Here is a 20,412-nt window from a genome sequence, read left to right as displayed (position 1 = left end):
ATGCAAAAAAGAAATGCTTGATTTGTCGAGCCGTGCGTGAGGTCACCGGGCACGTCACGCGTGCGTGCGTGCATGCATGCGTCCACGTCGTTAACAAACAAATTACCTCCAAACGAGCCGATCCATCCATGAAAAAGCAGCAGGCACACGCGCACGAGCACGGGCACGATGATCGGCGCCGATCGATTAAATCCTAAATTTGATATTGATGCTTGTATTTTTCTGGATTTATTTCAAGTCTTTCAGTATTGTACGATTTCAGTGTGAGGAGACATTTCTGTCGAATACGAAGATGTATGTGACGACTTTGTTAATCTTAGAATGATGTGTCGACCCAGTTTCTCGATGACGATGATGTACTCTCCTCAAAAGAAAATTACCTCCAAACGAGCCGATCCATCCATGAAAAAGCAGCAGGCAGGCACGCGCACGAGCACGGGCACGAGGATAGGCTCCGATAGATTACTAGCCAGACGGATTGGCTTGGGCGCTGGCGGCGAAGGCGACGGGCCCGTCGCATCGCGCGGCGCCGCTGGTACGCGCGGCGCCTCCAGCCGGGCCGCCGGGTGCCCTGGGAGATACGGCGTCGTGAGGGGGGACATGTGCGGAGGGTGGCAGCCCGGGCGCGCCCAGCCACACCCCCACTTTCCAGCGCCATCAATGCGCGGCCGCTGCGCTGGCGCGCCTCCGCCCCTCCGTTGCCTCCGCCCGCTCCCGCACGTCGCCCTCCCCGCCACCGTCCACGTCGTCCCGCCCACCATGCAGCTCACCTCAGCTGCTCGTCCATTCCTCCCCGCCTCCCCGGCCGTATGTATATATCGCCTCCCACGGCTCGTGTAAAAGCTACAGTTGCACCTACCTGTCTGTCTCTCAAGCGTAAAAGCTAGCTCCTACAGCTAGCTAGCCGTAGTACGAGCTGGCGGTGGAGGTAGGCCGGGCGAAGGACTCGATCATGGAGCGGCCGACGGCGGACGGCAACGGCGGCGCGATCGGGCGGAGCAAGTCGGACCAGCTGCCGCCGGCGCCGGCGTCGGCGTCCACGGCGCAGTCGCTCAGCCGGACGGCGTCGGCGGAGACGGTCCTCAGCAGCACCGCCGACGCGGCCAGCCTGTCGCGCAAGTCCAGCTTCGGGAAGCGGTCCGCGTCGGGCGGCAGCGGCGCCGGCGGGAACAGCCACGGCCGCAGCCACATCCGCAAGTCCCGGAGCGCGCAGCTGAAGCTGGACATGGAGGACCTCGTCAGCAGCGGCGCCGCGCTCAGCCGCGCCTCCAGCGCCAGCCTCGGCTTCTCCTTCACCTTCACCGGCTTCACCCCGCCGCCCCAGGACATGATGTCCTCCGCCGAGCTCGCGCCCTTCAGCGACGACGACGTCGACCTCGAGGCCGCCGACACCACGCGCCGCAAGAGCCTCATGGCAGAGCCCACCCTGCCCATATACCTCAAGGTACGTACGTGCTCTACTCCACTTCCTAGTTACTACGTACTACCAAAGCAGAGAAAAAAGCAACTGTCTCCTAAACTAAACCGAGTGCGCCGGCCGGGGCGGCCATTGCCATGCATCCATGCATGCAGTTTTCGGAGGTGAAGTACAGGGTGGCGGTGAAGGGGACGCCGAGGGAGATACTGAGCGGGATATCGGGGTCGGCGAGCCCCGGCGAGGTGCTGGCGATGATGGGGCCCTCCGGCAGCGGCAAGACCACGCTGCTCAGCATGCTCGGCGGCCGGGCCACCGCCGCCGACGGCTGCATCTCCTACAACGACGAGCCGTTCGGCAAGTCCCTCAAGCGCAGGTAACTTCACATACCAGCCAGCTCCATACCCAGTTAGTTATTGTTAACCCTAGCAAAGGTAGCCGCTAGCCATAGCTAGAGTAGGGCAAGCATGCTTAGTTTACCGCTCATTAATTAGGCCCTGCAACGGATAATCCCTCAATAATCAAATCGTGTCGCGTGGCCTAACACGATGGATGCATGGGAGGTGCATGCACGAGGTACGTACGTGTAGCCCATGCCACAGGTACGTCACGTACGTACGTGTAGCCCATGCATGGCCGTCGCCTGTCAGAAGTGTCCATCGGCTAATAAAGGAGGGCTTAATTAGCTAGGCACGACTCACGGTTATCCTGCTAATCTGTCCTCGTCGATCTCGTGGCTCTTGTTTCTGCCCTTGCTTGCCGGCAAGATAAAAGGTGGCCTCCAGCGCCAGCTGCCTCGTCTAATTAAGTGAAGGCTCCTTTTTTTTCTTTTGTGATAGAGGCTGGAAGTAGCTTGACTTGTCAGTCTATCATTGCAATGTTTTTCCAAGTAGTTAGATTGTCACTCGCTACGTGATGTCTTTGTCTTGTGCCTGTGCCTGTCTGTCTGACTAGAGTGAGAGTCTTCTTCTTTTTCTTGAAAATGAGTGACGTGTTTTTCTTTTTTTTCTCGCTAGCTTATTTTTGGTGCACCTTTTTGTTTATTTGGGAAAATAGTGAGCATCTTTTTTTAGAACACGGTAAATAGTGAGTGGCGATCTCGTTTTTGTTTCTCAATAAGTTTTTTCTTTTAGTTTTTTTTTGGAATAAGTGGCGAGCTGTGGCTGGGGCTTGGCAAGTAAGGGTCTGGGCCCCTGTGGCTGGGCCTTCTTTGGGCCAGGTGACGTGCGAGCGAGAGTGCAACAGCAACACCAACGCCGTCTTTGCCTAAAAAAAAAAAACAACGGCGTCTGGCCTGTTCTGAGAGCCGGCGAGTCTTCTCAAACTCCGGCGACTCTAGGCTTCTCTCCGGCATCACGACACTCGCCGTCGCCTTCCCCTAGAGTCCCGATCCTTCGTCTCCTCGTGTTCCCTTCACTGGCGTGTCATGACCACCACTAGCCGGGTCCTCTCTCATCCACCCATCACCACAAATGTCAAGACGACCGACGAGGATCTCTTGGGCGTCCCCTCGTCATGGTTTAACCGGTGGCTTCATTTGATCGCAGAAGTGAGTTAGAGCTAGTAACTGCTTCTTGGCCAAGCAGCGCGGCAAACCCACCTGCATGTAACCTGTTCGGCAGAATTCCTAACCCAGTTCAGCTCTGCATAGTCCTCCTGGTTTCTGGTTGTCCACCGAAACCAATTGTAGTCAGGTGCATGGACTGTTTGTTGGAGGATTAGGATTAGGATTAGTGAGGCTGGAAGTAGGCTTGGATGTCTCTCGAGTTGTGATGCCATTGCTATTCTGACATATAATAACTGGATTTTTACTTGGATTGCAGGATTGGATTTGTGACTCAAGATGATGTTCTCTTTACCCATCTTACTGTTAAGGAGACACTAACATACGCAGCATTACTTCGTCTCCCAAGAACAATGACAAGGGAGCAAAAGAAAGAACGGGCAATGGACATCATATATGAACTAGGCCTCGAGAGGTATATACTTTCGCTGGTTTATATGCATATCGCTCTTCTCTTCTCACAAGGTAGCTTGGTTAATCGTGTGAGCGTGTTTGAAGGTGCCAGGACACTATGATTGGAGGATCTTTTGTGCGTGGGGTTTCAGGGGGTGAAAGGAAAAGAGTTTGCATAGGAAATGAGATTATAATCAATCCATCTTTGCTTTTCCTTGACGAGCCGACATCTGGTTTGGATTCAACTACAGCACTTAGGATAGTTCAACTTCTACATGATATTGCTGAGGTAACATGAAAGTAGTTACACATTAGCTGTCCCAGCAGTTGGGTTGAACTTTAATTATGTTTACTCGATGCAGACTGGGAAGACAGTGGTCACCACGATCCATCAACCATCCAGCAGGCTGTTTCACAAGTTTGACAAGCTTATCCTCCTGGGCAGAGGAAGTTTGCTCTACTTTGGGAAGACAGCTGAAGCCATGCCCTACTTTTCATCCATTGGATGCAATCCGCTCATAGCAATGAACCCAGCAGAGTTTCTACTGGATCTTGCTAATGGCAACACTAATGATGTTTCTGTTCCTTCCGAATTAGATGACAAACTGCACATGGAAAATCAGAATCTGCAGGATACTAATTCCAAGATTAACTTAAGGCCATCAGCACAAGATGTTCATGAGGTGAAGACATTAAAGCAATGCGCTTGTGTTTTGAGTAGACAAATTGTTTTAGTCCTGTACGAATAATTTGTATGTGATTTCATGCAGTACCTTGTTGACGCTTATGAGCATCGAGTGGCATATAAGGAGAAGAAGAAACTTCTAGCACCACTACCGATCAGTGATGATATGAAGGCAACAATAACATCTTCGAAACGAGAGTGGGGCACAAACTGGTGCCAGCAATATTCCATCCTCTTCTGTAGGGGTCTCAAGGAAAGACGGCATGATTATTTGAGCTGGATGAGAATCACCCAGGTCATAGCTACATCAATTATCTTAGGTTTGCTCTGGTGGCGCTCTGATCCCACCACACCAAAAGGTCTACAAGATCAGGTATATGCACACAAATAATTACTTGATACATGTAATTTATAATTAAATTGGTCAATTTAATACTTCTACAAGTAATTAAGGATATGTACCATCATAAGACACTGCCGTCTTGTCTATGCAGGCAGGCTTACTGTTTTTCATAGCTGTGTTTTGGGGTTTCTTTCCTGTGTTTACTGCCATCTTCACATTCCCTCAAGAGAGGGCAATGTTGAACAAGGAGCGTGCAGTTGACATGTACAAGCTCAGTGCATACTTCCTGGCCAGAACGACAAGTGATCTGCCACTAGACCTTTTCCTCCCAGTCATATTTATGGTGATTGTCTACTTCATGGCAGGCCTCAAAGCAAGTGCCATGCATTTCTTTCTTAGCATGTTGACCGTCTTTCTCAGCATCATTGCTGCTCAGGTATGGCAGTCAAAACTGGTTCAATCATACAATCAATGCCCATCGCCCTCTTTTATATTGCTGTTTGTGAACTAAGTAAACCTAGATACAGTATTTAATATTCTGAAAGGTTTTTTTTTATTTAACCTTGTGGTGGCCACCATTAATGCACTAGTTACAACAGACTTGATTTTGGAGTAATAAAACAGAACGAACATCAAATTAATATTAAATAGGTCGTAAGGGATGTTTTTCTCTCGAAATATATAGATGGCGAGCAATTTGTTTCCTCAGAAATAATAGATAGCAAGGGAATTGTATCTGATGAATTTTGGCACACCGTTTTCTAGTCTATCATTTCATCAGATGTGTCGCTTATTAGTAAGGGAACATGTTGCCTAACGTACATGATAATGTTAACAGTACTTCAAAATAACATTGACTCTGATTTGAAGTTTATGACTGAAGAAGGAGGTTGTATGCAGGGACTAGGACTGGCAATTGGAGCTACCCTCTTGGATATCAAGAAGGCAACTACTCTAGCTTCAGTCACAGTCATGACATTCATGCTAGCAGGAGGGTTCTTTGTAAAGGTGACAGCAAGTCCTATTCGCACCTACTAACCGATACAAAGCTGAATTATTACTGTTTTTGGAAGGGGCAAAGCTGAATTATTACTTGTTGCACAAACATATATCTTCAATCTTGTAATAACTTTTTTTTTGAGGATTTTCAATCTTGTAAGTAATAACTAGCATATGGCTTCGGTTATTGACTTTGTCCTCCATCTGATCTGCAGAGAGTTCCACCATTCATATCCTGGCTCCGGTACCTGTCCTTCAACTACCACACGTACAGGCTGCTGCTGAAGGTGCAGTACGACCCCGTGCCGGACATCCTGATGACCTCCGTACCTCTGGATAACGGCGTGACAGAGGTCGGAGCCCTGGTCGCGATGATCATCGGGTACCGGGTGCTGGCCTACCTGTCCCTCAGGCGAGTGAAGGCTTCGAACGGCTAGCAGGGCAAGTGAACTGGAGGGCAGCAAGAATCGGCACTCTTAGTCCTTACCGGCTGTTTTTGATTGCATGTAGGGAAGTCTGTATTTATGTTTGCGCCACAAGGAGATGGATCTTTTTTTTCCACTGTTCTATCTTTCTGCTACGTTCAGAGCGCGAGAAATGTACTGCATGTTGCTAGTTAACTCGTGGAACAGATTGATGTGAACACTGAGCAAGAAATAGTAGCAAGTGCTAGCATTAACAGTCTTCTGAATGTTGACACGGCATGTTTTAACTTTTAAGTGAATATTAGAGGGTTACAGTGAAGCCGGCGACCTCAAATCCAGAGCCTGATGACCTCCGTGCGCCCAGCGCTGCCGCCGCGAACCCTCGGCTATGGTGGCGGCTCTGCCTCTCCCGCTCACAGAAGTGGCCGTTGACGTCCGGCAACACACCGACATCGGCTGTGTGGGAGAGGGGGGGGGGCTTCAATCTATTCAACGTCAACCATGACAGTACAACAAACAGTAAGGATAATAAAAAATTACATCCAGATCTATGAACCACCTACCGAAAACTAAAAACGGTAAAACGAACCAAAGACGCGTCGCTGTCGTCAACCCACCCTACAAGGCGAAGAGATGCCTATGACAAGTGGGGCTGTAACCCTAGGCCTTTTAATGATGGCCCTTGTAATTTCTCATAAGAAAAAACAAAAAAAAAAACTTCAAATTGCATCATTTATGGTACTTAGACCTAGGCCTAGCCCAATGGTAACTCTGCATCCGCCTCCCTCGTTAGAGCTAAGCAAAACTTGTTATAATAGACAATTAAAATGTCGTCGTACTAAGACCCTATAGACCGGTGCACTAGTGGAGCAACCGTCAGTGATGAAGAGAAGTGTAGATCGCAATGAACCATCCTAAAGACAGTGACATACACCGGATTCGAGCGGATCCACCAAAGACAACCACCGACTGAATCCTACGAGATCCGCCGGAGAAATCTCCACACGCCCTTCGATAATGCTAGATGCACCACCGGACGGGAGCTAGACGGGAAGAACCTTATTCCATCGTCGATGTTTCATCTTGCTGAGAAGGACATAAACCCTAGCAACAATCGAAGAAATGTTCAGGCTGGACATAAACCCTAGCAACACTCGAAGGGCCAGCGGAAGGTAGAAACCCTAACCGCACGTTCGCTTGGAAGAGAGACGAAGGAAAAGTACATGTGCTTGAAATACGTGACTTTGTCATTTTTCTGTACCTTATATAAAAATGTGAAATTTCACGCACATCTAGTATACATCTATAACTGCTTGTGTATTTATTTTTAGATTTTTTCAAGATAAAAAATCGAATTCCTAAAAAATTCAGGCTGCATGGAGTCCAAGAGCAAAATATCCGCTCTCCCTTTTAAACCACTACGTGGGCCTAAGTTTTATAGAAGTTTATTTTACGGGAAGTTTTATGGAGTTGATAGGGTGTTTTCTTCGAACACTGAGCATGGTTTAGCTAGTAAAGGTAGGGGCAACTACAATAGAATCAGAGGGTGTTTGGATCACTAGAGACTAGAGACTAGAGACTAGTAGTAGTCACCTTTAGTCAGTAAACCTTCAAACACCCCTGACTAATGGGTGACTAAAACTAGTTTAGTCCCTAGTCACCCCACCCCCAACTTTTACTAACTAAAGTCTCTTCTCTAATTAATTGGCGGGCCCATCCTGTTGCGGGCTCATCCTCCCATGCGGGCACACCAATGAAAGGAAGATAAATGAGGAGATAAATGAAAGAAAGAGAGAATAATTTAATACTGAGACATTTAATGCTGACTAGTAGTAGTCACCTTTCAAACAGGACCTGACTACAAACTTCTAGTCTGACTACTACTAGTCACATGACCAGAGAGTATCCAAACACCCTCTCAGCTCTCGTGGTGAAAGAATCGAAAAAATTAACTTGACCTGTCGGATCGAAAATGGATGACACTGATGCAAGTTACAAAACTTGCACCGATAAGTTTTAAAACTTATTCCCTCAAAAATAAGTTATAAAACTTACACCAGCAAGTTCGAAATCTTACGTCGATGAGTGTCTACTTAAAAGTTAAAACTACTGTATCTTCAATCTGACGACTTGGTTGAACATTTTTTTTATTGTTCTTTCACTACAATGGTTGTTACTATTCATATAAATTGCCCTGTTGACTACCCTCCAAAACAAATATGGATAAAATGAGCAATCCAAATTGTGATCAGGCAAACTTTTCTTCTAGCGTTATACTATTTTTTTTAGCGTTGCTATAAATCAGTAGGATGATTTTTCTAAGAAAGCATCCGCATGTTGAGCCGTCCGATCTACGTACAAGAGTCCGTTGGATCAGAACAACGCCATGACAGCAACATAGCACGACAATTTCAATGCAGCGCCATTACAAGCAGTGTGGTGCTTTCAGGGACGGAGCCAACATTCATACATAGAGGGGGCAAGTTTGTTCATAAAAGGGGCAAAGTTCATATGAAGTTAAAAAAATTGGTTGCAACAATCATAATCGTAGTATAAAATTCAATTTGTTAGGGGGGTCTAGCCCCCCCTCCCCCTAAATTCGTCCCTGGGTGCTTCAATGCAGCATCGACAGTGTCCAGCGAGCTCCATTGCAACTCCGGTGAAACTCCATTGCAGCCGGTGGAGCTCCAACACAACACTGATGCTCCGACGAAGCTCCACTGCAACAACGGCGTAGCTTCAACGCAGCACACGCGCGTCCATGAAAGCTCCATTGCAATTCCGGCGGAGCTTCAACACAGCAAGGTGTGTCCGACGAAGCTTCATTGGAACTCCGACGAGTCTTCATTGTAGCCCGGCGTTGCTCCATTGCAGCTACGACGGTGCTCCCAATAGCTTGAAGGCAACATCACCGAAGTTGCAGCACCCCACGCGGGCCCTCGCCGCGGTCGTTGTTGCAGCGCCGACGTCGCTCCATTGGAGCCTCGAAAGGCCATGCGCGATGCTCAATGACAGCTCTGGGAGACCGCCCCACCGGCCCTCTATGCAACACCAGGCAACTCCCCTCCGCAGCACCAGCGACGCACCACCGCACTTGAGAGCACCGACAACATCGAGGTGATGTGCGGGGAGCTCCAGGTCAACACCGTCACTGGCTGCTGTAGCGTGGCAGGCGGAAGAAGTATGGGTATGTGAAGTGTGTGCTCGTCACCGAGGCTGTAAAAACGTCCGGCGGGCTGCTCCGACGAGAGCTAGCGCCATGAGGATAGGCGAAGCCCAAGTAAAATGGGATCTGGCTCAGGAAAAAAGATAAGGTTGGCCATAAAAGAAAGAAAGATATAAGAGAGGCAGCATGGGTGTGGGCCGGTTGATTCTAAACGTTTTTCACTTTTTTACGGATAGTGTTATACTGTTATTCATGTAAAACCCAAGTAAAAACTCGGTTTTCAGCCAGATTTCCTTGTTAATTGTGCAATTTTGTCTCGACTAAATGGGAAGGCAGGCCGGTCGGAAAAAGGAAAAAAAACACGATTAAGAAACACATATTTGAAATATAGACAAAATGGCAATGTTAACACTGACTCTAACCGGCCTGCGACTTAAGTTTAGTTACTTTTTACAAATTAACTGAATTCTAAGACCCATAAGGCCATAATACCAACATGAGCGGCGGACGGTACGCATAAATACAACACAAACAGTAATGTTGGACTGTATCACTACCATGGCAGTACGGTTTCTGACAACTTTAGGTCAATATCTTCAATTTACAGGAGTTCAGGCCTCTCGCAGAGTAGCTGTTTTTTTTCTTTCTTTTGGGATCGTAGAGTAGCTGCTCAGTGCTCCATGTACTGGTGTGCCGGCGGGGTTATCTTTGTCTTCCCTCCTGCAGGATATTCAAACCAATTTTGCATAAAAGGAAGCAATTTGAATAGTTTCTACCCTAAGTATAAGATGAGGAATGAAGCTTCAGTATTGTATCAGCCTGATAAATAAATTTTGTCTGTCATTCCTTTGTCAAGAGCGCAGTTTGAACAATGCTATATCAACCCTAACTCCTATCACATGCTCAAGTTAGAACTGAAGATCATAGTCCACGGTTGACTGGTGGGCATGGCAATAGAAACTCACCGTATGCACCACGAATCTCTACTTCCCGCCATTCTTGAACAAGCGCACAGCAACAGCACATCACATGTGAAAGGAAATCATCACAGCACCCTCCCTTCAGCAGCATAAGAAAATCATAACTTCAGGTACTATACAGGGTTGTGAGTTCACTAAGCAGTACAGTACATATGAACACTCTGGCAGGTAGTGCTAGGGACTTATTATCAAACCTCGACACTAGCCCTGGGCAAAGTGTATTATTTAAGTTACTCTATGAATAATCGTAAACCAGATGTTTCCCTAAGATAATCTGCTTTGGCAATCAGTCAACTGTGTGTGTAACATGACAGTCCCTGGTGTGTGTTGGGGGATAAATCAATTGGTAGCAACAAATTTAGATGTCCAGGAATATTTACCGCAATATTTAGCCTTTGACGAAGCTTTCTCCTTACACAGCAAGTGTAACAGCAACAAGACAATATGAGGGAGTACGCCATAATATCATTGCAGGCTTCTCCCGAAGCTGACAACAACACAAAGTAACTATGTAAATCAGTCTCAGTTTTACAGGGTAGTTAGGTTCACATAAGGTGTGACTGCATTATTTTTAGATGTCGACCTGATGTATAAGATCTTTGCTGCCATGGAAATTTTGATTTATAAGATGCTCAGTACATTATAGAAGATTTGGTAAATGGTCAACTGATAAAAAAAAGGTGCGTGGGAATTTGCTTGTCATAACTCTGCACAGCTGATGTGATGACTTTTAGAGAATATTCTTACACATGGGCTTGTTTTTGGCGATTGAAGCAATCCTTGAGAATGTTCCACATGGAAAAAAGAAGGTCTTCAGACCTGTGTTATCACAAGCAGACAAAGAGCAAGAAAAATATGTAAGAATCATTGCGATCACTCATAAGCATCAAGTCTACCTCCTCCCATATCGTTGTTCACAAATTCAGGGCATTATCTGAAGAAGTATTAAGAATAGCAACATCCTAGAGCCATTTATGCTATTTTTTCAGTTTACTATGCAGTCCACTGTGTGGGTTTCAATACTGCATTCAGATTAAAATGCCTCACATCGAATGCAGAACTATGCCATCAAGCACAAACTGTGTGGTTATCAGTACGTTAGAGAGTGATATGAGAGCATCTCTAGTAGAGCCCTCAAACCCTCAAAAATAACCGCTTTTTTACAGTTTTCATCGGAAAAACGGCGTAGACTAGAACCCTTAAACCCGTAAAAAATTTTAGAGGTCCAACCCTCAAACCCCTTCCCAGCCTGTAGAAGTGAGGGTTGGGGGGGGGGGGGGGGGAACTGCCCCCAACCCGCACTCATTTTCCCACCTCGCGCGGGAGGCAGTTGGTTCCCCCGCGCGGGAGGAATTCGCTCGGCCGCCGCCGGCCCGCGCTCCGGCCGTCGCCCCGCCGCCCCTCCGCGCCCCGGCCGTCGCCCCGCCGCCCTCCGCATCTTGCCCCGCCGCCGCCCCGCGCTCCGGCCGCCGCCCCTCCACCCCTCCGCGCCCCGGCCACCGCCCCGCCGCGCCCCGGCCGCCGCCCCTCCGCGCTCCGGCCGTCGCCCCGCCGCCCCTCCGTGCCCCGGCCGCCGCCCCGCCGGCCCACCGCGCCCCGGCCGCCGCCCCTCCGCTCCCCGGTGAGATTTTTTTGGGACAAAAAAACCTTGATGAACATCATGAAATGTTGTGTGATTCTACACAATATGATCCTAGAGGATGAGAGAGGGTTAAACCTCCCTTGTTTCTATGACAATGTTGGTACCCGTGTGCAACCAGAAAGAAACCCTTCTCGCATACAAGCTTTTCTTGAAGCACATCGTGAGATTGAGGATGGAACCACTCATGGTCGGCTCCGGGATGATCTAGTAGAGCACCATTAGCATTTGGATGGGCGGCGCATTGGCCCATGATGTATCTTTGTTTTACTTTTCTATGTCCTATTTGATTCGAACAATTGTTGTAATTTGCTCAAACATTGTTGTAATGATTTGAATGATTATTGTTTTATTCGGTGTTGTAATAATAACTAGAATGATTATTGTTTTATGTCAAATGTGATTGAATTTGTGATATGTCATATGATGAAATGTGATGAAATGTGTGATATATGAAATGACAGTTTTAAGGTTTGGGGTTGGGGCAAAGACTAGAACCCTCAAACCCAACCCTTATAACGGAATATTCCGTTATAAGGGTTGGGTTTGAGGGTTCTAGTCTATGCCCCTGTTTTTCAACCCTTAAAAGTGTCAAAAATGGGCAATTCTCAACCCTTAAAACTGGTTTTACATTTAAGGGTTTGAGGGTTCTACTAGAGATGCTCTGACAATAGTGAATATCTGTGCTTGAGATAGCATGTACAGAACTACAAAGATAAAATAAAAACCATAAATGCAATAGTTAGCATAATGATTAAATTTCCATTAAACACTGAGAAAACAAATAGACGTACACAGAGCTGGCTCTGAACAGCAACCAAGTAAATCTGCATGCCACTCATCACTGTATGATGCTGTACTCGAGACCAGATCGTGGTTGTAGGGAACAGGTGAAGAACTCCTGCGTACAATGAAAACTATCAAGAGTCTTATACTATGGAAGTTTGATCTGTGGAGGGTAACCTTCAAAACATCATACAAGCGCCCAGTTCTCTTCTAAACTGTCAAGGGTCTTATACTATGGAAGTTTGATCTGTGAAGTACGTTAGAGAGTGATATGATTCGTTGAAACGATATTATACATAAACAGGCATCAACAGGGTCTAGCTAAACTTACTAACCGTGGTGCAACATAGGCATCTTTTTGCTTCTTTGGAGAGTCATCATCATACGATTTTGCACTGTCTTCATTAGCTTTTGTGCTCTTTGAATTAGTTTTCTTGGTAACCTTGGCATCTGTACTTTCCTCTGGAATAGAACTTTCCACAGTTCTAGTAACTCCAAGCAGGTGATGAATAACCTCGCACTGGGCCATATCCATGTTGCTTTGTGACCTTTGAAGCTCCACCTGGAGCTTCTCACTTTCCTTCCGAAGGGCTTCATTAAACGGCAAGTTTGGATAAGAACAGGACAGAGTCTTCTTCAGCACTATCGAAGGATTTGTGCCAGGGTCAGAGTTTAACAGAGCTTCTTGGACCTCCTTGTCTTCCTCATCAAGAGAGTATTCGCATTGGTCCCTTTCGATGTACTCAATTCGCTCCTGAGATAAAGAAAATGATGATCAAAATAGGCCTTGAAGGCAAAAGGATACAGGGAGAAGCAGGAAAAGATGGTAACAGTGGACTGATCCAAGATCACATGTTCCCACCAGAGCTTATGTCCTGACTTCCTAGTAGCAATCTACAAGTTTGTAGGCATACAACGTACATGAACAATGAATTTTTGTACTCAAATGAGAGAACGAAAACTCCTACAATAGAATCTTTTGGTTCACAGCAACTTCCTAGACAGTCGGCAGAGAACAAGACACCCCACCAGAGCACTCAGGAAAGCCACCAATTCAATCATATTCCACCAAATCTCAAAAGGCACATCACCTTTTGTCTAGACCAGTATGCATATCCCAGCAGAATGGAATCAATACATAACAAATCAACATCTGTTAAAAGCCTAGTACCAATCTAGGTGCCCAATAACACTATTATAGCAGAGCAGTACTAAACAAACAATTTGGTCTGGGGGAGGTGACTGATTACCGACCCGCACGCGGGCGTTGTCGACGAGCGTGATGAGCGGCACGAGGCGGAGGTAGTTGTCGATCTCGGTCTGCGCGGTGCGGAAGCGGTAGACGATGTTCCAGCCCATGGCGAGGAGGTAGAGGAAGGAGCGGTCCTGGCAGGAGTTGACGAGCAGGTAGCCGCGTCGGAGCGCGTCCTCGAGCTGCTCCAGCGGCTCCCGCGTCTCCGGGTACTTCTTGAGCTCCGACACCCGGAGCTGCTCCAGCAGGCCGCCGATGAGCTTGAGGTGCTGCGCGAAGCGGCGGCAGTTGCTCTTGTGCATCCGCGCCGTGGCCGCCGCCTTGACGATGAGGCTGATGAGGCGCACGGCGTCCAGCCCCGTGAGCTGCGCGATGTTGGCCAGGTCCCCCACGTTCGCCATCGCTGCGCCCCCGGCTTCTCCCTTCCCGCCGACAAATCACCGGGCTTTCTTGGTGCGGGGAAGCGGAATGCCGCCGGGCTGGTTAATCCGCGCGCGTGGCGAAGATCGGAGGGGCGAGGCGGACTGCGCTGCCCATCTGACGATGATCCGGCTGGAGACTCGGGGAAAGCAGACACTGTGCGGCGGCGGCGGGCGCAGATCTGCGAGATCGCTCACTCGCGCCGGCCCGGCAGCCCTCGTCGACTTGTCATGGTCGGTGGCCGTTCCCCCTTTTCGTCTGCTGCCGCAGCGTCTGCAAGGAAGGAGAGGAATTAATGAAGGAGATGGAGATTTCCGGGTGCGCCGCCCAATTTGCACCGGAAGTGCGGCCAAGAAAACCCGGAAAGAAAAGGTCGTCAATTCTTACTGCCTCTTTCTCCGGCTGCCTCCAGCGGGTAGGAGCGGCAGGGCTGCACGCTACGGCTACGCTATCTCCCTTGAACGGCGCGGCCGAGGGGATGGGACTGGAGTGGAGCGGAGGCAATGCCTGCTCTGCGCTGCGAGTGGCAAGTGGGAGAGGCGGCGGGCGTGGCGTGGGGAGGAGGAGGGGGAGGATGAGGGAGGGAGGGAGGGAGCCGCAGCGTGGCCTCTCTCCGTTGCTTGGGTGGTGGGCGGTGGCACGAGGAGAGGAGGCCCTGGCTGGCTGGTTTTTGGACGGGCTCGCTCGTTAACTCCACTCCGGGGCTCCGGCCAGCCAACTACTACCCGCGGGTGATTCAGAGCCAGAGTAGTGCCAGAGTCCGGGCCGGTGCGTACTGGCGGGCGCCGGGTGCTTCTTCTTCGTCGTCGTCGTCTGGGTTACCGTGAGACGTGCCGGTGCGGCACCGAGCCGGTCACGGGCAGGCGTTCGGTAGTAGCGCAGAAGCGGATAGTTTAACTCGTGCCTCGGAGCTTGTGCTGTGCGATGGCGCACTCTCAAGTAATGCGTCGCTGACAGTTGGGGGCGGCGGGAGGACTGAATGTGTGTGTACGGTGTGGATAGTACTGCTACAGGTTTGTGGACGGAATAAAACATGACCGGAGTGGAGGTATATGACCGGAGAGTGGAAAGGTTGCCGTGGCAGGACCGGCCAAAGCGCCCGTGAGGCGAGGTGAGGGTGAGCTGGTGGTTGGTATCATTGCTGCTTTGCTTTCGTTTCGTGGTTTCGTTCGGTGGTGGTGCACCGTTGCAGCCAGCCGAGGCGAGGCGCACTCGCAATTGTTTGTCCGCGGGTGCTGTGGAAGTGAAGTGCCACCGACCGGGGCCAGAGCATACCTGGTCAAACGGGCCGGCACGGCTCGGATCGCCGTAATCGTGCCAGGCACAGCCCGTCTAGGCCCGATTAATATACGGACCGTGCCGTGCCGGCCCGCGTGACAGCCTTCCAGGCCCAAACACGGCACGTGGTCTAATTGGGCCGGCCCGCGACACACTAAGGCACGCGACACGTTAATCTCCCTCATGAAAAAAACGAAAAAAAAATCCTAATCTCCCACAGTCCCGCGCCCCTCTCCCTCCGCCCGCCAGCTCTCCTAATCTCCAGCGCCCCCCTCCCTCCCGCACACGAGCTGGCCACCTCGAGCCCTGCGCGTCTGCCCCGCTCCCCCACATTGGTCGGCCACTCGGCTCCCGATGCGCTGACCGCCCCCTCTGCCAACGGTCGGCCCCATCTCCCACGCCCCCCTGGCCCCCTCCCGCCCGCCCCGCCTCGCTGAATGCCCTCTGGAATCCTGGATCGCTGGTCGCCCCACCTAATCGTGCCGTGCCGGGCTGGCACGCGGGCTCGGGGTGGCGGGCCGGGCCCGTCTCGTGCCTGGCCTGCGGGCAGCCGTGCCGGCCCGTCAGGCACGACCCGTTTGGCCAGGTATGGGCCATAGTTGCACAAGCGGGCGGGGGCGTGCACACACTTGCATGTATGGTGCGTCGGAGCCGCCCGAGGGAGTCGGAGTGGACGGACGGACGCGGTCATTGACCGGTCCGGAAAAAAAACAGGCATGCCAAACCGGCTCAAAGTCACGGTCCGGTCATTTAGGAGTCAAAAAACCTTATCTAGACGGACACTTCAAACGGGTCTGAAACGTCCGGACTGTCCGATACCATTCATATCTAGCTCAAATATGGTGCGCGTATGGAGAGTATGGGTGCGTCCGTCATGTCGGACCCACTATTTCCCCTCATCGAGCCGTCGGACCTGCTATTTTCCCTCATTGAGCCTCCCTACAACATTTTCTGCGTTTGAGCCCTCGCCGTCCGCCACTCGTGCCATCCTCGTTGTTGGTCCTGATCCGCCGTCCTGGATGTCATACAACCCATCCGCAACAGTCGCGATCGAAGAAGAAGAAGAAGAAGAAGGAGAAGAAGAAAACCGACATTCTCAAATGGCTCATAAATCCATTGCCGGTGTTAGTGTTATGCCTTTCTCCCTTTATAAAAGACTCGAATTGAATAAGATTACACCCACTAAGATATCTTTGCAAATGGCTCATAAATCCACTGCTTTACGTATTGAAATTTGCGAGGACGTTCTTGTTGTGGTTGCAAATTCAATGCCATACTATTCACATCAAACCACCAAAAACAAACTTATGCATAGAATCGCATTCTACCGGTTCGCCCCCGCCCTCCCGTGACCCGCTAGGGTTTGCCGCTGGCCGCCCTCCAGCCACCGGCAGAGCTCGCCCGGAGCCCCGTCCCCCCTCCTCGACTCAAACCGCTGTCGTGATGGTCCGGTCATTTATGGGTCAAAAAAAACCTGATCTAGACGGACACTTTAAACGGGTCTCAAATGTATGGACTGACTCATACCATTGATATCTAGTCTAAATATGATGCACGTATGAAGAGCATGGGCACGTCCGCCACGTCGGACCCAATAGTCCTACTCTGTCACAAATTGCATCAAATCCATCAAACTCTTTCCCCTCCTCGAGCCTGCCTACAATATTCTCCGTGTTCGAGCCCTCGTCGTCCGCCCATCCTCATTGCTGGTCCTGATCCGTCGTCCTAGATGTCATACAACCCATCCCCGACCGTCACGATCGAGGTTGCGTCTGTCTCATCCATCGTCGGTTTCGTCGTGCAAGCCGTAGAACATCGCCAGGAGGGAATGACGACGGAGGTAGCGAGAGAGGGAAGTGGTGGCGGCACAGGGAGCAGATGCAGAGATAGACGGGCAGTTGTCCCCCTCCCTTGTAGCGCCCGGGACCCAACACCCTGTCCATGCAGCCACTGAGAAGGATTGCGATGTGTGACCAGGTTGGGACAGAGGAGGATCCGACAGTTGGTCGGGGCATTCCAGAGAGTTTTCTGTCCATGCACATGCCGACAGTGGACGTGTGTCACTCGTTATAGCTGGTACATGCCTAGACAAACACGGGAACCGACAGCGCCCGGGCTGCCCACGAGACATTTTCGACGGAATGGCACAACAAGACTCGATGTGTTCTTGTTGCTCCTGTCCGATCAACTTTGCATATGCCATGTTCAATGTTTAGCATATATACCACTAGTTCATTTTGGACATGATGAATGCTTGGAAACCATGATCTAGTAGTTGATCATGTCGGACATGATCAATGATAATCAAGATCCAACCCAAACGAACAACGAATTTAGGGATCCAAATTGCCCTTCATTTGACATTGGGACAACATCAAATCCCAATCCGAGCAAGAAGAAGAAGAAGAAGGCAAAGATGGCAAAGGCGAGAGGTCCCGCATTCTCAACATTTATGAAATATCTTGTTGGTCAAATCTTGGTTGGCCACCACAACGGATCCAATATGCGGCACGGGTCAAAAGGGAAATGTAGAGCACAATTTATCCCAAGTAGTTTTGGTGGTTGATGACGATGCCCCTTGCGGACTAATTGTGTGCACTGAACTTTCGGAGAATTATCAGGTGGCACGAGACAATTATTTCCCCCTCAAGTGGTTGAAAGAGAAGACGACGTTTATCTATTAATTTAGTGTTGGTGGACTAGAGTCATAGGTAAACACGTACTATCAAGAGGGGATCCACGTATGGAAAGGTTGGGAGGAACAAACTCACTCACATGCACCCCTTCCTGTTCCTCGGCACAATGGAGCCTTTGTTATGCCCTTTAGGCCTTCAAGGTTGCTTAAGCGGAAGCACCTCCCTGAGGAGCGGTAGGACCGCCCCAGCGGTACTGCCGCCCTTAGGGTTCGACCCCTCTTTCTCTTATAAAACCTCTTTGGCATCTCAGGGGCTTTTTCTTAATTTGAGAGGAAGTACCGCTTTGGGTGGAGCGGTAGTACCGCTCCAGCAGTACTACTGCCTGATGTCTACTACGCAACCTTATTCTTGTAGACTCGTCTTGGGCCTTCAAGCGCAGAGTTCTGTAGGACAATAACAAGTTTCCTTCAAGTGGATGACCTAAGGTTTATCAATCTGTGGGAGGCGTAGGATGAAGGTGGTCTCTCTCAAGCAACCATGTAATCAAATAACAAAGAGTCTCTTGTGTCTCCAACACACCCAATACAATGGTAAATTGTATAGGTGCACTAGTTCGGCGAATAGATGGTGATACAAGTGTAATATGGATGGTGGATATAGGTTTTTGTAATCTGAAAATATAAAAATAGCAAGGTAACTGATGATAAAAGTGAGCACAAACGGTATTGCAATGCTTAGAAACAAGGCCTAGGGTTCATACTTTCACCAGTGCAAGTTCTCTCAACAATACTAACATAGTTGAATCGTATGTAAATATCTCTCGTGCAACAAAGAGTTCACTCCAAAGTCAGAAATATCGGAGAACTAAGAAGAAATTATTGTAGGGTGCGAAACCACCTCAAAGTTATCTTTTCCGATCAATCTTATGAGCTATCCCTATAAGTGTCACGAATAGCCCTAGAGTTCGTACTAAAATAACACCTTAAGACACACATCAACCAAAACCCTAATGTCACCTAGATACTCCAATGTCACCACAAGCATGGGCTTGATTATATGACATGCATCACACAATTTCAGATTCATCATGTTCAATCCAACACAAATAACTTCAAAGAGTGCCCCAAAGTTTCCACCGGAGAGTCAAGACGACAACATGTGCCAACCCCTATGCATTGATTCCCAAGGTCACGAAACCCGCAAGTTGATCACCAAAACATACATCAAGTGGATCAATAGAACATCTCCTTGTCACCACGGATATCCCATCGCAAGACATACAACAAGTGTTCTCAAATCCTTAAAGACTCAATCCAATAAGAAAACTTCAAAGGGAAAACTCAATTCATCACAAGAACATAGAGAGGGGAAAACTCCATATGATTCATCTATATTAATAAAGCTCGCGGTACATCAAGATCGTGCCATCTCAAGAACACGAGAGAGAGAGAGAGAGAGAGATCAAACACATAGCTACTGGTACATACCCTCAGCCCCGAGGGTGAACTACTCCCTCCTCGTCATGGAGACCGCCGGGATGATGAAGATGGCATCCGGTGATGGTTTCCCCGTGCGACAGGGTGCCCGAGCGGGCTCCCGATTGGTTTTTTGTGGCTCTGGAGGCTTGCGGCGGCGGAACTCCCGATCTAGGTTTCTTTTCGGAGGTTTGGGTATTTATAGGAGTACTTAGCGTTTGAATCACGTCAGGAAGCTTCCCGAGGAGGTCACAAGCCAGAGGGCCGCGACCAGGGGGTGGCCGCACCTGACACGCTTGTGACCTGTTCCACTTCCTGGCCCAGCTCTTCGCTCTAGTATTTTTTTTATTTTTCAAAAATATTCTTCATAAATTTTCAGCCCATTCCGAGAACTTCTATTTCTGCACAAAAACGACACCACTGTAGTTCTGCTGAAAACAGCGTCAGTTCGGGTTAGTTCTAATAAAATCATATAAAATTATTGTAAACATGGCATGCATACTTCATAAATCATAGATACGTTGGAGACGTATCAGCATCCCCAAGCTTAATTCATGCTCGTCCTCGAGTAGGTAAATGATAAAAGAAATAATTTACGAAGTGTGAATGCTAGCAAGTGCACAAGTTTGATCAATGAAAATTTCACTCACTTTTTTCTAGCATCACTATATATCATAAACAGTAGCTCATCTCATAAAACTTCTCATGGTGAAGTAACAAGCTATTCACATGTTAAAGTATAGACCATAAAGTTTCTTGAAAACTAACAAACTATGCTTTCAGTCACCAAACAATTGCAATTCATCTTATTTTCAGGAAGGGTCTATGTAAGAGCTTTTGATTTAGCAAATTCCACATACTCAACTATCATATAGTCTTCCATGATTGCTAACACCCAAAGCATATTTTTAGAGCAAATGGCATCCGTCGAACAGAGAGAAAGATATGGGCTTAAAG

At 48.9% G+C, this 20,412-nt stretch overlaps 2 protein-coding genes across 2 annotated transcripts; one reads left to right on the top strand and one right to left on the bottom strand.

Annotated features, from left to right (window-relative positions):
* The first annotated feature begins 832 nt into the window (after window positions 1-832).
* On the top strand, window positions 833-6,077 carry LOC123449482 (ABC transporter G family member 22-like). Its single transcript, XM_045126722.1, has 9 exons — window positions 833-1,444; window positions 1,573-1,790; window positions 3,238-3,393; window positions 3,477-3,660; window positions 3,734-4,054; window positions 4,142-4,429; window positions 4,551-4,835; window positions 5,300-5,407; window positions 5,614-6,077. The coding sequence occupies exons 1-9, from the start codon at window positions 953-955 to the stop codon at window positions 5,833-5,835; spliced, it is 2,274 nt and encodes a 757-aa protein (XP_044982657.1). The 5' UTR covers window positions 833-952; the 3' UTR covers window positions 5,836-6,077.
* A 3,277-nt stretch (window positions 6,078-9,354) lies between these two features.
* Window positions 9,355-14,679, bottom strand: LOC123449481 (cell number regulator 13). The gene is made up of 8 exons (XM_045126721.1): window positions 14,454-14,679; window positions 13,649-14,339; window positions 12,730-13,148; window positions 12,403-12,509; window positions 10,717-10,788; window positions 10,350-10,456; window positions 9,955-10,048; window positions 9,355-9,709 (listed from the first exon to the last, which is right to left on the bottom strand). The coding sequence occupies exons 2-8, from the start codon at window positions 14,045-14,047 to the stop codon at window positions 9,660-9,662; spliced, it is 1,248 nt and encodes a 415-aa protein (XP_044982656.1). The 5' UTR covers window positions 14,048-14,339; window positions 14,454-14,679; the 3' UTR covers window positions 9,355-9,659.
* Between the last annotated feature and the right edge of the window lie 5,733 nt (window positions 14,680-20,412).

Source organism: Hordeum vulgare, chromosome 4H, assembly GCF_904849725.1.
Source record: "Hordeum vulgare subsp. vulgare chromosome 4H, MorexV3_pseudomolecules_assembly, whole genome shotgun sequence".
NCBI classification, from domain to species: domain Eukaryota; kingdom Viridiplantae; phylum Streptophyta; class Magnoliopsida; order Poales; family Poaceae; genus Hordeum; species Hordeum vulgare.
The sequence above is the reverse complement of the archived record's forward strand: the minus strand, read 5'-3'. Positions and strand labels throughout refer to the sequence as shown.

Excerpts from the sequence above, each read along its gene's own strand:
- LOC123449482 (XM_045126722.1), top strand. The coding sequence starts at position 953 with ATGGAGCGGCCGACGGCGGACGGCAACGGCGGCGCGATCGGGCGGAGC. Across the intron at positions 1,791-3,237 it reads GGCAAGTCCCTCAAGCGCAG|GATTGGATTTGTGACTCAAG; the intron begins GTAACTTCACAT and ends CTTGGATTGCAG. Across the intron at positions 4,055-4,141 it reads CAGCACAAGATGTTCATGAG|TACCTTGTTGACGCTTATGA; the intron begins GTGAAGACATTA and ends GATTTCATGCAG.
- LOC123449481 (XM_045126721.1), bottom strand. The coding sequence starts at position 14,047 with ATGGCGAACGTGGGGGACCTGGCCAACATCGCGCAGCTCACGGGGCTG. Across the intron at positions 13,149-13,648 it reads TCGACAACGCCCGCGTGCGG|GAGCGAATTGAGTACATCGA; the intron begins GTCGGTAATCAG and ends TCTTTATCTCAG. Across the intron at positions 9,710-9,954 it reads AGAGATTCGTGGTGCATACG|GAGGGAAGACAAAGATAACC; the intron begins GTGAGTTTCTAT and ends AATATCCTGCAG.